Here is a 13,356-nt window from a genome sequence, read left to right on the forward strand (position 1 = left end):
GTCACCCCCCCCCCTCCTGAAAGAAAACACTGATTGAGAACACTTAGCATAAAAATGAAAACATCGTATTGTTTAAACACGAGCCTATGATGTCATCAGCAAAGAGGGACGCAAACCTGGAACCATTCACAGTCAAAGTTAGTAGCCAGTAGAAAAATTCAGATTGTACAAACATATTTGTGGAAACCACAGAGAGTGACGCATGTATTTGCGCGAGGAGACAAACAGAACCGAGCGCCGGTCAGAACATTCTCTGCCACACACTTCCTAGCTTGTTTGGTCATAACAGTTGCCGGGTCGTAATTGGCTTCGACTGGTGGCCAACGACCGATGGAACCAAAAATATCTGCGTGTGTTGAAAGAAGCGTCGATGTATGTAATGCCACAAATATTTGTGTGTAGTTTGAGGGATTTTAGTGGGTGGGGGGGGAAACGCAGGAATTTGTGAGGCATTTTGCAGATGGTTTTCCTGCTCTTTATCCTCTTTGTACTATTTTCTTTAACTGAACCAACCTACAACCTTTTAACTCAGGTAGTGACTAAGTGGAAAGTGGAAAACAAAAAGTTACAATTAGTATTTATTACTTCGCAGCTGGTCTGTAAAACCAAAATTCCATTCACGCCACAATACAAGGGCTGTCACGATACTTTTATATCCTGATACGACTTGATACATTCAGCTCATGATACGTTACGCAATCGATAAAATTACATAATTTATGTTGCGTTTATAGCGGATGCTGAATTTTCTTTTATTTGTTCTGCTCTTTTTTGGTTGAAATAATAGAATTGAATATGTCTGAACATCAGCTTCAAAAGCCGCTGGGGTTGACTGTATCCTCTCGTCCTCAGTCATTGTTCGTAACTACCACTGCCATCTAACAAACACTATAAACATTTGCATTTTAATTCTAAATTGAATAACAACAAAATATTTGCACACACTTGATTGAAAAAAAAAGATTTAAACCCCCCCCCAAGAGATGCAGTACTGTTGAATATCAATATCAATATATTAATATATCAATATATCAATATATATATGGATTTTTTTTTTTTTTCGTTCATTGAAGTCAGAATCCAAAGGAAAATGTTCACTTGAGGAAATGAAAATGGAAAATGCGATGGTCAATTATTTCAGCTAACTTCTGTTGAGGTTCAAAACATAACTTTGTTTTCCCAGGAAAGTTTTATCAAGCTGTGGTCGCTCTCATTATCACATGATCAGCCGTTGCTCTCCTGTTGTCCACCGAGTGACAGATCACAACACAGAGCAATTTAACGCCATTAAAGTCTTCATTTAGTTGCAATTAACGAGACAGAACGACACGTAAACGATTCATTGATGTTGTGGCGAGATAAGCTTTAATGGACCGACTCTTTGGCAACTGGAGGATAAATAAGGGATTAGAACCAGAGTCAAATATATAATCACTGCTAATGGTTTTTTCATACTTAAGAGTACGAGCCTCGTGCCTTTATAAAAACATAGATCTACGACCCTTACCCTCACCTAGGATCACAAATCGAGGCTACAATTTGCCAGAATGAGACCTTAGAGCAGGGGCCAGGTTATATACTATGGACGCTGTAAGGCGCCAACAACATGTGGTAGGAAAACTATAGAAAATAAGGAATAAAAAGAACATCAGACAAGGTTGAGATGTAAATTGATTGCATATTGTATCATTATTTTATTTAAAGATCCTTAAAAATAACTTAAAACTTGTAATATTAAAATATATTTGGCAAGAAAAATAAATCAAATGCAAAATATAAATTGCAGTTATGACATCATAAAATAAAGCTAAATAAACTACAATATCTCATTTAGAAATATATGAAAATTAACACTTTATTTTCCAAATACATTCCCCAAAAAATGAACAACAAAAAAACAAAAAAATCCCAACGATCTTTTAATGACTTAAACAAGTAAAATAAAACAGATAGATGTATATGTGATCTGTGACCTCATGATGGCCACATAAATACAGTCGGAGGGTCGCATGTGGCCCCCGCCCCGCACCACACTTGGAGATAAGGTAAGAAGCTCGGACTAGAACCTCCATCCTCCGCATTGAGGAGTGAGATGAGGCGACTTCTGATTGGGATACAGTTAAAGAATGGAAGCTGAACTCAGAGTGCAGGAGATGACGCTGCGCTCACGGACTCATTCAGAAAACAGGTCTTTGCTGGCTGCATCCAGCAACAAATGAACAAACTGTTTGTATTCAAGTGTGTCATCATCTGAAATATGTAATAAAAAGCCAGCAAGGAGAGAGGTTCTTCGGTGGTTTGGGACGAGCCGTGAGAAGCGCCGCCACTCCTTGCTGGTGGTAAAAACTGGATTCTGACTCCGTTTGTTATTCTAACATCTCTCTTCTCATTCCGATTGTCCGGGAGAAAATCCCTGACGGATACACTTTAGTACTTCGCTAGTGAGGTATTCAGTTAGAAACCAGAAGGCCTTTGGATCCACCGAGAATACCCGGACGATGTAGCTGGGATATACAGGCTTCCTTGCTTTCGCTGCCGTCTCTGTGACCCGACGTCAGTCATGTGAATAAAAAAAAACGTAACTGGGCCTCTAGTCTTTTACTTCAATATAGCTCTATCAGAAAAACGTCACAGGATCTGTCGTGGAAAAAGTTGACGCTTTTATTATCAGGGTTCCTTAAAAAGTCCTAAATGGAAATGTGTCTTAAAAATGTGAACATAGGAGTTTTTATGTTGAGGCGAAGAAGAGAGTGCAGCCGGCAGACATGATGAGCTGCATAAAGTGAAAACTATTTTTTTAGATATTTACTGAATATGTACAAAAAGAAGCGAGATGTGAGCGTATTCTGCATCTCTCTGATGAGTTCAGGACTAAATGTGTCGCTGTAAAAAGTAGGAGTTGAGAGTAAAAGGCTTTCTAGTCTCCTGGAACTTGAAAGGAAATAGAACACCTCGTTATTCCATCTTTTTTTTTCTAGTAGGATTTAATCTAATTAAAGTTCTCACAGACGTTCCCTCGGGGCTTGTGATCATATTGCATTTGTAACGTATGACCACACTACAGAGAGAGGGAGGTGTGTGTGTGTGTGTGTGTGTGTAGTGCTACATCTGGTCAATGGGAGGTCAATGAGAAGTGGCATCAGCCGGCATCAGCTGACCGTACATGCTGGCAAAAACGCGCAACCCAAAAAACCCCAGACATCAGCAAATCACCACGGCAACGTGGGTTCGCCACAGAAAGAAGCCCCTCCTCGAAATCTCAAGTTCCTGTCCAAGCACTTGAGTGTTGCGCTCGGCTCGCCTCATACCTTTTATGGGTAGCGGCAAAGGCGCGGGTCAGGTGAGGTCACGTGTTTTTTTTTTTTCTTCCCTCACAGCGGTGGTTCCTGAGACGACCAGCTGCTGGCGTTGTTGGGCTTTCTGCAGAGTCAGGTTTTTGTGTTACGAGGTTCGGGGTGTTGGACCGAGAGGGGGCGCCTCATTCCTCTCGTCTCCTGGGCCCGACCGGCATCAACGAGGTGCACCGACGGGTCAAAAGGCTGCGCTCTTCCGGGTCGCTGGTGTGTAATAACACGGTCGTTTGTTGTTTTGAATGCATCGGAAAAGCTTGACAAAATTTTGGTTAAAAAACGAATTGTAATCCAGATGTTTTTTTGTTCCGAACACTTTCTGATGGCACTTTCGTAGTGGTAAGTAATGGTCTGATGAAGCTTCATGGAGCAGTGTCATGTGGTTTAGAGGTCAGTAGGTGGCGCCATCAGTTTAAAAATGATGTTTCATTAGAAGAGTTATTCAAAACAAAAGGAAAATAGTGCAGAGACCGCCATCTGGTGGACTCTGAAAATAATGACACTGCTTCATGAAGGTTCATCAGAACATCACTAGTAGTAAGGTAGAGCTTAAAGGGCCATAACTATATATATAAAAAAAGAGCGTTTAGGCCCTATACCCTGCAAGGCTCCTTTGATGTCACTCAAAGAGACAGTGCCTTCGTAATGGCCCAAACATGCATGTGTTACAAGGATGTCTTTTTTACACATTAAAGTCAATTTTTAATAATCCTACATCAGAACTCAGACCCAAAGCTTTTTCTGGAATAACCCGGGAAAAGTTACCCCTAGTTTTACCTTAGGGTCAAAATGACCAGAAGGCCCCAAAAACAAATGTGTTTGAGGCAGTGGTGGAGGTCATTCACCTTGACCCAGAAACAACACAAGGGATACCACAAACACATTTGTTTTGGGGCCTCCGGGTCACCTTGACCCAAAGATAACACGAGAGGTTCATTCATTTGTATATTCTATTTAATTGTTACATTATTAAATGGAAGTTCTGGTACAAATCTACCTTCTTTAATCACGGTTTTATAAGAACTGGTTCCAACATCCATCCCTTAGTTGCAGCTTGTGTTTAAGAAGAAGCAGAACCACGTCCTGATCTACTGGGCTGTGCGGTGGACAGACGAATATTACAGATAAAAGTCGAGCTGTCGTAGGAGTTAAAGGTCGCCCCCAGAAATCTCTTCAAAGCGTCTCAATCGGAAGCTGCGTCTCTGCCCTCGAGCGTCTTCATTCATCAGGCAGCTGCTCAGAGTTGATGGACGATCAGTAGCAGGACAAAACTTGACTTCTGCTCTCGCGTCCACGGCTTCAGCTACACTTCCTCCGCAAGTTCTGCACAAACAGCGACTTCCTCCTGAGGGACCCCGATAAAGCCCGACGGAGTGTGTGATCCACGGCAAGACGGATGAAGGTTTCGGGCCATTTGCTGCCGCGTTACTGCTCAGAGCCGAGAAGGACCTCGCGGCTGTGTTGAGGAAAAGAAAAGCGGGCGAGCGGTTGATGACTTTAATAAATCACGCTCGAGCTCTGGAGGCTGATACCAAACCTGTGAGTGTGTGTGTGTGTGTGTGTGTGTGTGTGTGTGTGTGTGTGTGTGTGTGTGTGTGTGTGCGGCACAGACAGACCCATAAAACAGCAGCCACCTCGATTGTTTTATTTTTGGCAGCAGCAAACGTCTGTGAAATAGCACTTAGGTCATAAAGGGACAGTAAAAGCGTAAGTGTGCCTCACACCTCTTCAGACGACTGAGTCACACACTTACTGCAGTTCAACGACACAACAAGAAGAAAATGTGCTTTTAATGCAACACTAATAAATGTAGGTCTTTATGCTTCTGTCCTCATAGTTTATCTTTTGGTTAACAAATCTCACTTTCAGCTTTTTGTGTCACTTTTTTCCAACAAGTTTTAATAATATGAAGATTATATTAGTGTTCCAGAAATAGATTATTGATTTAACAGCTTTCATTTATTTATTTTTATGTAACTCTGATATTAAACAAAATCGCTGTCATCAATTTATAATATTTACTTAATATTATATTAATATATTTATTGTTTTGCTCAATTGAATTACATTTTTTTTTTACTTTTTTTAGCATGACAACATCAGACTCAATGCAGTTCTTGATATTTTAAATTAATATATTTGAGTGATTATACTTGTAATAATTGTGTTTTCAAATATACAATTAGAAAAATGTTTATTTCACAAATATTATTTATCCTGGTTTTGGGCTTCAGTTTATTTTAGACATTTATTTTGTTCTTAATGACTTTTATTGTCTTCATATATTTGATCTTTTTTTTGGTCATAAAAAAGACAATGAAATATTAATAATAATTATAATAAGTATATTCTAAAAATATTTATCTCCACATTTATATCTACATTCATTCTATTCAATGTAGATACAATGTGTTTTCTTTTTCCTCACCTTTTTTTTGCCATTTATTCATTTTATGTCTTGATTTATTAACCTCTAATAATTAATTGTATCATTTTATTCAGGTTATAAAGTTAACGAATTGTTAAAGACTTATTTATACTTTTTTTTTAATTTTGTTGATTTACTCATTTCATGATATTTTAATTGATTATTACATTTTTTTCACAACTATTTCTCTTATTTACAGGCGTAGCCTATCTCAGCTGCACAGGGCGAGGGACACCCTGGAAAGGTCGGCAAGCTAACGCAGGGATGAGATAGGACACATGGACAAACAGGAGTCCCTGGAGTAAACCTGAGCAGGCACTGAGACAAACTGTAAAAAGGTTGCAAGCTTTATTAGCATTATTTCTTCAGTTAATTATTTTATTTTGCATTTAATGACCAAACATCTGGATCTTTTTCTGTCTTTTGCTCTTGCTGTCATTTAGTCAAGGGACAATCTTCATAATAGAACGATAAGTCATATCAATCGTGCTCAAACTTGATCACTAGTCTTCCTCAAACCTGTGCACATTCAAGCGTCGACCACGAGAACATGACCAACCCTGCCGGGGCCCCGTGGGGTGAGACTGATTAACTTCAATTCAACTCCCACCACGACACAGACGACCCCCGTCTCACAGCAGCCGGTCTGTTGAACATTTACAGCATCACACATCCTTCATCCGTCTGTCTCCGTCGTCCTCCTCCTGCTGCTGCAGGAGCGACCAGAGCCAGACCAGACCGAACCATCTCATGTGTTTCTAGACAACACTCCTGATGGGATCAACACCGCGACCACAGGCAGGAGGACAAACACTTGTAGGGTTCGGAGTGATTCATAGGCACCGGATTATTCTGCAGGCGTCTGAATAAATTTGTGTAAGTGTGTGTGTGAGTGTGTGTGTGAGTGAGTGTCTTTGAGAGCTAATGAACTACAGCCTTGACCTCACAGGATTAGCCTCGAGACAAGTTACAGATAAAAAAAGCAGATAATCAGTTGCCTCGATCTAAACCGAAAACAGAAACCACATCCATATGTAATCAATTAATTAAAAATAAACAATAAACAATAAAATAAAACTATATGATGAGAAATTAAAAATATAATGAGAAAAGATGAGTCTAAATGTATAATAATATGAACATTTTAATCATAAGGTATTTCCAAAATTAAGTAAAATATACTATTTTACATATTTGTGTACCTTTATGTCATACTATTGTTTCCCCTTATGTTTGTTATTTTTCCACCTGACCATAAAGGGCTCGTAATCCTTAGTCATTAATTCAAGTGTTCTCGATTAAAATCCTATTAGTGAAACAAAAGCGATAAACGCGCTTTGCTGATTTTTATTCGCGTGAGTCAAGAGCGCCCTCCAGCGGTCCCAGACGGGTAACTCACCACAGGTGTAGATGACGCTCAGGTACTTTCTGGTTCCAGAGTAACAATGATCTCCAAACTCCCTGACAGAGGCTCGAACGACGCAGCTCTTCTGGCCCTGACAGCGGGAGGTGAGGACCTGCAGAGCCACCGGAGACTGGCAGTCTGAGAGAAGAGAAACAGATTTAGAATGAAAAGATTCAAAATCTTACACGAGTGAATATATGTTTCAAACAAGCTTAGTATGTTTATTCAATCGAAATATGTTTTTATTTTTCTTCTTTTCACCGTTTGCTTGAAGAATATTTCCCCGCTGAGCTCCTAACATTAGGGAAACACAGAAGTATTTTCCTCTTTGTGTTTCAACTTCCTTCCTTGAACAGGCTGACCTGACTTGGCAGCGAACATCAGGAAAACAACCCATAAATCAAGATCTGGATCTCACAAGATCTCAGAGACACAGACAAATGTTCATGGCAGACACAGAGGACACACATCTGAATAAAATACTCAATAAATAGTTGTATATTCATTACATACAGTATAAAAAAAACATGTGTATATATTAAAAAATATATATAAATACAGAATAAAAAACTTAAGTATGAAAAAATAATTTGATAAAAAATAATTAATAATAATAATGTAAGATTTACCAGAAAACCAAAAAAGAGTACATTTAAAACTATCTTTAATATTATTCAAAAAGTTTTAATTTTAACAGTAACAATTCAAATGAACAGAAAAATGTTGAGCAATTAAATACGTTTTATTATTTTGTATTTTTTATACCTGTATTTAAAAAATCATCGAGGTAACAATAAATATTAGAAGCTCCAAAAGTTTTCGTAAAATGCAAGATTATTTTTGAAGTAAAAAAATAAATGTGTAATATATACATATATATATATATATGTATATATATATATATATGAATGAATGAATACACTTATTTATTTAGAACTTTTTCAAACAAGAAATAAGTAAATTATTTGTATTTTGACAGAATACCAATTAGACAAAAAATATCAAAATAATAATAATAATAAAAACAAAACAATATCCTGTAGTTCAAAAAAGAAGTAGCAAAAAGTAAAGTACTTTTTTTTATTCTTAGTTTATTTCCTACCCTTTTTAATTATTCTTTTCATATATTTTTACTCAGATATCCAATGTGTCAATCTATAAGCATATGCTAAATATGTATGAATACGCAAGATATAAATAATATACATTATACATTTTATTTTTTACATCATATCATATATACACACACACACACACACACACACACACACACACACACACACACACACACACACACACACACACACACACACACACACACGTAAGTATTTATATAAATTTGCAGTCAAAGACATATATAAAAATATATTATTTTGTATAGATTAGGACTAAAATGATAGGATATACCATTATTAAAATAATAATAATTAAACATATTTTATATATATATATATATTCATGCACATTTTACTGCTTAAAACAGAAAGAAAAAGTCTGATAATGAGTAAAAAGGAAAGAAGTTTGAAGTATGATACGCGTGTCAGGATTATAAGTGTGGCAGGAATGTGAATGGGTTCCACATGGACGCTTCGCAGACCCCCACGTTCCGTCGAACCCCCAAAGAACACACCAGGAGGAGTCGAGCCTTTGAAAGTGGACACTGGCTCTTCAGTCAGTCGGCCTGAGTGAGGCCCCTGAGACCCAGATCAGAAAACTCTTCAGCAAGATCCGTTTGGTTTTGGTTGGGTTTGACATGTTAATGGGAGAAAATAAATCACAGGGAGTGTCAGAGGCTAAAGAAAAGAGGAAGAAAAGTCGAACCATCATAGGCCAGTGACTGGTACATGTGCTGGGAAGGATGATAACAGAGTTCCCACAGATCAAGTCCTCCACCTTCAACCGTCTTCATCAATCTCACCAGTCACACCAATCCTCTTCATGTCCTCCACATCCATGAATCTCATTGGTCATCTTAATTCGTCTTCCTCGTCCACACCGACTCTCCGCCTTCTGTTCTCTCACATAGAAAACTTCTGATCTTTTCCAATGACAACCTGCACATCTTCAGCTCTAACTTCCCGACTCTCGTACATCATGGAAGTTCTCACAACTATTAAGTTGTGTTTTTCTTTCCCTCTTTCTGCAACTCACCCTTCTCTCTACCTGTTCAACCCTGACTGCACTCTCTTCTTCACCTCCATGATGTTTCAAACTGTATTAATATATATATTGTTCAGAAAAAAAGTCTCTTTAAATGCCAGTTTAAGAAACAGAAAAAAACAATAATTAAATATAAACGGAAACTTAATAATATCATAAACAAAAGTAAAAGTAATAACATCATAAATTATTACACTAGACAATCAACTGAGATTGTAACAAAAACATAAATTCAAGTTAATATTTTGTTTAGCAGAAAGGAAAGTTTAAAAGAGGAAGAAGAGATGATACGAGGGCGGATCTTAAAGCTTTTTTTGTTCAGGAAGTCTAGGATCCTAATGATGATTTATATTTTATTGTTTAATGTTAAGTTAATATTTGTGTTTTCAGGAGGATTTTCAACTTTTTTTGTTTTCGTTTAAAAACGAATCGATCGTAACTATATCAGCTATATAAATGATAACACTTGATGTGATGATCTTTAGCCCTCAACCATCTGACACCGAGGGCTGGAAGAATATATTTTTCTGGCCACAAATGGATTAAGTTTGATGTTTTACTGAAGTGAGACCATGAAACTGAATCGCTGAATCGAAAAGTAAAAAAACATTCCTTGAAGTTCATCATTCTGCCGTGACCTAAACCCTGAGCTCAGCCTATTCCAGTGATCATAATGTACGACCTTGTGACCTCCCAGAATTGCAGTCTTTTTTCCCTCCATTTTTCTCCCCCCCCCACAGCGCAGGTCTGGACCGTCACGCAACGTCTAAACCTTCCCCCTCAGCCGAGAGAGTTCACTGACTGACAGACCCCCATTAGCAGGAGCTTTGATTTCCTGACCGGATGATTAGTTGGACGGAGGCCGCTGTGGAGTGTGAGGCGAGCTGGAGTCGAAGGGGGTGATGTTCGAGGAGGCTGGAGACTTAAAGGAAAGAGAGATTTGGAAAACCTTCAGTACTGAGTGACGTTTCAGCTCAGGAGTTAAAATAGGAAGATGACGATAACATTGATGCTAACATTGTGTTTTTTATGTCGAACAACTGTCATTTCTCAACCAAATTGGATCAGAATCTAAATTACCATTTGTGTATTCGTGTAAATGTAGCTTTATGGCATGTGTGCGATATTAGCATGTGCGATATGCATATCGCCAACATGTGCGATAATTTATTATTTTTTATTGTATAAATCAAGCATATAATTAAATGCTCACTTTGACCAATCAGAGTCACATTCTGTAAAGTTGTCAATTTGTACTTCTATGTCTCGTTGTTGTTTACGTCTCTGTCCGTCTATGAGCTGTGAGGCGACGCATATTGCCGTCGCAGCTCAGAATATACACGGAAATAAGACTAAATTATGAGCGCTACTCAAACACGAGTGATCCAGTCACTCATCGCTTTCAACTCCCTTTGCTAAAGCAACTTATTGTAAGTACTTTTCATCTCGTCTCAGTTGTATTCAGCGCTTTTATAAGATCGTGGAACTTCCAAACAAGTTTAAACCTGTCCGTCTTCGCCGTATGCTAATGAGCTAAGTTGTTAGCGTAAGGTCATTTATAAACTGTTATGTGTGTGTGTACAAGGAGGTGGGATTTGTAATTGATTTGGTGATATCGCGACACGCCGGCGGCTCCTCTCTGATGTCGCTCAGTTTCAAGTCCCGCGAAACTATGCGTTATAAGTGATATTTTTTTCGATCATGTCGGCACAGAAGCGCAGAAATAAACGAAAGGAAATATCGCATTGTTTTCCCGATCTAGTCCTCACACATGCTTGACTTGTCAAGAGTCAAATGCCAACGGTTTTCAAAACAAAGCACATATTAAATAAACGATAGTACCTTGCCTGGTCGTTCAGAACCATGACTTTAAGAAGTATATTCTCCCAAAAAAATCATCACAGTCTGAAAACTGCAGAAGAGAATATTACTATTTTATCTACCTTAGTGTAATGTCTTCACTGGTCCAAATCCATCCTTATAGTTTATTTCTGTAGCCTGCAAAGAGCTTTCATTTTCATGTTTATCTTGGTAAATATGTCAAGGCAAATTAGAATGCTCAATGGAGAAATTAGTCTTGAGTGTTTAGGATCTATCCTGTCTGAAATTGGCCCAAAAAGTCTAGGTCGGGACAGCCTGATGGGAGTGTTTCCCAAGAAACGTAAATAGAAACTGATGGTCCTTGACCTTTGTGTCCCTTTCAGTGATATTCAGCATTGTCGAGAACAATGCTCTAGTAGACGTCCAGCAAGTGACAAAACAATCACAGCCCGGCGAGGTCGGACGTTAACTCATTAGCAGCCAAATAGACGCTCGCAAGAAAATATACAAAGAGCTGAAAAACGCTCCTGTACCCCTGACCTTTGACCTTAACCACCCCCACCTCCATCCATGGACAAGTGGAAGGACAATTTTTTGCATGTATTGGTTTGGATAAACTTAACAGAACAACCTGTTGAAACTATGAAGCCCAGGTACTAGTCTGCTAGGCTCATCAATATTACTGTTAGTATTACTCTGTGAAGTTCTTTAGTATTACTCTGTGAGGCCTATTAGTATTACTCTCTGATGCTCTATAGTATTTCTCTGTGAGGCTCTTAGTATTACGCTCTCAGGCGTCATAGTTAGACTCTGGCGAAGGCTCGGTAGTATAACTGAGTGACGCTCTTTAGTATTTTTTCGCGAGGCTCATTAGTATTTTTCTATGAGGGTTTGTAGTAATACTCTGTGAGGCTCATCGGTATATCTCCGCAAGACTCTGTAGTATTTCTCTGTGAGGCTCTGTAATAATTCTCTGCGTGGCTCTGTAGTATTTCTCTGTGAGGCTTTATAGTATATTACTCTAAGTAAGTAAGTAAGTAAAAATGGTTATTTCTAAAGTGCTTTTGCGAGGCTCTATGATATTTCTCTGTGAGGTTCATCAGTATTACTCAGCAAGGCTCTGTAGTATTTATCTGTGAGGCTCTGTAGTATTTCTCTGTGACGCTCTGTAGTATTTCTCTGTGAGGCTCTTTAGTATTAATCTGTTAGGCTCTGTAGTATTTCTCCGTGAGGCTCTGTAGTAAAACTCTGTGAGGCTCTGTAGTATTACTCTTAGAGGCTCTGTAGTATTACTCTTTGAGGCTCAGTAGTATTACTCTTTGAGGCTCAGTAGTATTACTCTGTGAGGCTCTGTAGTATTTCTCTTTGAGGCTCTGTAGTATTACTCTTTGAGGCTCTGTAGTATTACTCTTTCAGGCTCGGTAGTATTACTCTTTGAGGCTCGGTAGTATTACTCTTTGAGGCTCGGTAGTATTACTCTTTGAGGCTCTGTAGCATTTTTCTCCACGAGGCTCTTAAGTATTACTCTCTCTGGATTCTTAGTAAGACTTCTGCGATGCTCTGTAGTATTACTGAGTGACACTTGTTAGTATTTCTCAACAAGGCTCATTAGTATTATTTTATAAGGCTTTGTAGTATTACTCTGTGAGGCTCATTAGTATTACTCTGGAGTAATACTACGAAAGACCACCTCACTTAATGTGCCCGACGTAGGAGAAATAAACCCATTCATTGATATTGCGCCTTAACATCCAGTACTATTGACAGTGTGTAGTTGTATTTAGGAAATATGATTGAAGGGATTCTGACTCCACACTAGCAGCTGGAACCATCCGCGGGTTAAATCCGAACTGCAGCTGTTTGCTTTAAATGTCACTCGCTTCATTTCACAGTCTTTGAAGCCGACGCTCTGATGCCTGGACGTGAAAGTGAACACGCTAGTGCGAGTCCAAGTGTGCATGAGAGACGCTGTTGAGATATCAAAAGGGTGTGATGAAGATGATGGAACCGTCGACACATGACGACTCCTTCACCTCCAGAATCCTGCACTGGAGCACGAGTTGAATTCCGCCACGCCCTTTAAACCGAGAGCCGGATCAAAGCGGCCTCGGACTTTGAAGCACGTGCTCGTGCTGCTCATTCATGTTTCCGAACGGAGGCGAAAGAATGTTGGGAACTTTTACAAGCCTTGG

At 38.8% G+C, this 13,356-nt stretch overlaps 1 protein-coding gene across 1 annotated transcript in view; it reads right to left on the minus strand.

Moving 5' to 3' along the window:
- eva1aa (eva-1 homolog A, regulator of programmed cell death a) overlaps window positions 1–13,356 on the minus strand; it is a 75,440-nt gene that overhangs the window by 32,095 nt on the left and 29,989 nt on the right. Inside the window, exon 5 of the mRNA XM_087805413.1 lies at window positions 7,178–7,321. Within this exon, the coding sequence (XP_087661539.1) occupies window positions 7,178–7,321 (144 nt within the window). The remainder of the gene's footprint in view (window positions 1–7,177; window positions 7,322–13,356) is intronic.

Source organism: Callionymus lyra, chromosome 13 (genome assembly GCF_982586985.1).
Source record: "Callionymus lyra chromosome 13, fCalLyr1.hap1.1, whole genome shotgun sequence".
NCBI classification, from domain to species: domain Eukaryota; kingdom Metazoa; phylum Chordata; class Actinopteri; order Syngnathiformes; family Callionymidae; genus Callionymus; species Callionymus lyra.